Raw genomic sequence first — 2084 nt, forward strand, 5'->3', positions numbered from 1 at the left:
ATTTAGTATTGTGATACTACATTTATTTTCTTTTAAAATAAATGGGCCAGGATTTTATTTTCAAGAACAACTATATAAAACAACATTTTTATTCTTAAGTTTTAGATTTTTTAGCACAGCAAACTGTCTCTAGAATTCAGCTGATAAACACATGCAACTTTAAAAACTAAGAGTTAAATTTGTAACATGGATGTCATTATATTAAAGGCCTTTGGAGGCAAGCTGGCATAGTTTACATACCAACGAACCTATTTATAGAGCTGACTCCTTCTTGTAATGTCAACTGTAATGTTATACTTGTTCAAGCACCCATGTCTCGCATATCAGCCTTACTAGTTGTTCAGTTCTCTTATTTGATATCAGAGAGCCCAATGGAGCCTTCTGAAGAACCTAGTCAGATTAGCAAAAATACCTTTTTAGAAGTTCCTAATTTATCTGATTCTCTTTCTGAAGATGAAGAAGTTAAAGCTACTTTTAAACCTGGTTTCTCCCCTCAACCTAGGAGACGCGGTTCTGATTCTTCTGAAGATATGTATCTCGACACTCCATCTTCAGGTACTAGAAGAGTTTCATTTGCTGACACCTTTGGATTTAATCTTGTATCTGTCAAAGAATTTGATTGTTGGGATTTACCAAATATTTTAACAAATTTCAACTTAAGAAAGGAGATTTTCCACCCAGAAGAATATGTTTTATCTCCACTATTTGACTTGCCTTCTTCAAAAGATCTTATGCAACAACTTCAAGAACAGAAAGCAATATTGGAGTCAGCTGAGTATCTTCCTGGATCTACAAGTGTAAAGGGCATTATTCGAGTTTTAAATATTTCTTTTGAGAAGTTAGTATATGTGAGAATGTCCTTAGATGACTGGAAGACACATTTTGACATTTTAGCAGAATATGTCCCAAATTCATGTGATGGTAAAACTGACCAGTTCTCCTTTAAGATTTCATTGGTTCCTCCTTATCAAAAAGATGGCAGGAAAGTTGAGTTTTGTATACGTTATGAAACTTCTGTTGGTACATTTTGGTCAAATAATAATGGCACAAATTATGTATTAGTCTGTCAAAAGAAAGAACAAGAACTGAAGCCTGTGAAATCTTGGGAAGAATTTCCTAACAGACAAATAAAAGGCTGCTTAAAGGTGAAATCAAGGTGAGAATATATCTTACATTCTTTACTCTTTAAAATCTTAAAGCTTTTTATGTCATTATTTCATGTGCTGTTAAGAGATAGCATTCTGTTTTAAAATATACAGCTTGTTATGTATAAAACAATGCTGTTAGGCCTTAACAAGGTAAATGTTATTTAAATAATTGCACTGTGTTATTTCTCCTGCAAATATAAGGAAAAATATATGGTATAATGCAATGGTTGGAAGGGTAATGCAATGTGTATATAGCTTGTCTAATGAGATGTAAATTGCTAAAATTGAAATTATAGAATCCAGATTCTTAACATGTAAGCTTATTTATTTTGTCATTTAAAGTATATTTATTTTCAGCAGTTTTGAAATGTTTTCGTCATATTTCAAAACATTTCTGAGCAACATAAAACTGCATTTCAATGTACCTAGTGCTCAGAAATTTTTAGACTTCCCCTAAAAGCTGCAACACATTTTTGTTTGGAGAGATACATGTCAAGTTAAATCATAAAAGCTATGGCTTTAATGATGAAGAGCAAGACATAAGCATGTGAGTGATGTATGAATTACACATACAACATAATAACATAATTATAACCAAATACAACATGGAACACAAAGTAGTATAAGTTAGTAAAAGTAAATGGAGCAGAATTTTAAAAAATATTCAGCTAGAAATAAAAATATTCAGCTTTATAGTTTAGAGATTTGGTATACAACTCCTCATTATTAACCTTGCTCTTCTGTTAACATGAAAAACAAACAAAAAATATTGACATTCAGATCTCTTTGACTAATCTCCATGGCACTAGGCTAGTAATTAAAACATCCAGAAGGAGATAGATCTCTTCTGCTTCACAGTGTCCCAATGGGAATGTCCACAGTGCTCCACCAGCCACAGGCAAATGTTTGATTAGCTTCTGGGTTGTCCAAACTGTC

General features: G+C 32.4%; 1 protein-coding gene across 1 annotated transcript; it reads left to right on the forward strand.

Annotated features, from left to right (window-relative positions):
* The first annotated feature begins 311 nt into the window (after positions 1–311).
* LOC107530693 (protein phosphatase 1 regulatory subunit 3A-like) lies at positions 312–1160 on the forward strand. Its single transcript, XM_016204585.1, has one exon. It carries the CDS (start codon positions 312–314, stop codon positions 1158–1160), a length of 849 nt encoding a protein of 282 aa, XP_016060071.1.
* The last annotated feature ends 924 nt before the right edge of the window (positions 1161–2084 follow it).

This window comes from Miniopterus natalensis, chromosome 10 (genome assembly GCF_054644295.1).
Source record: "Miniopterus natalensis isolate mMinNat1 chromosome 10, mMinNat1.hap1, whole genome shotgun sequence".
Classification (NCBI taxonomy): domain Eukaryota; kingdom Metazoa; phylum Chordata; class Mammalia; order Chiroptera; family Miniopteridae; genus Miniopterus; species Miniopterus natalensis.

What these genes read in the sequence shown, in the direction of transcription:
- LOC107530693 (XM_016204585.1), top strand. Translation starts at nt 312, where the DNA reads ATGTCTCGCATATCAGCCTTACTAGTTGTTCAGTTCTCTTATTTGATA.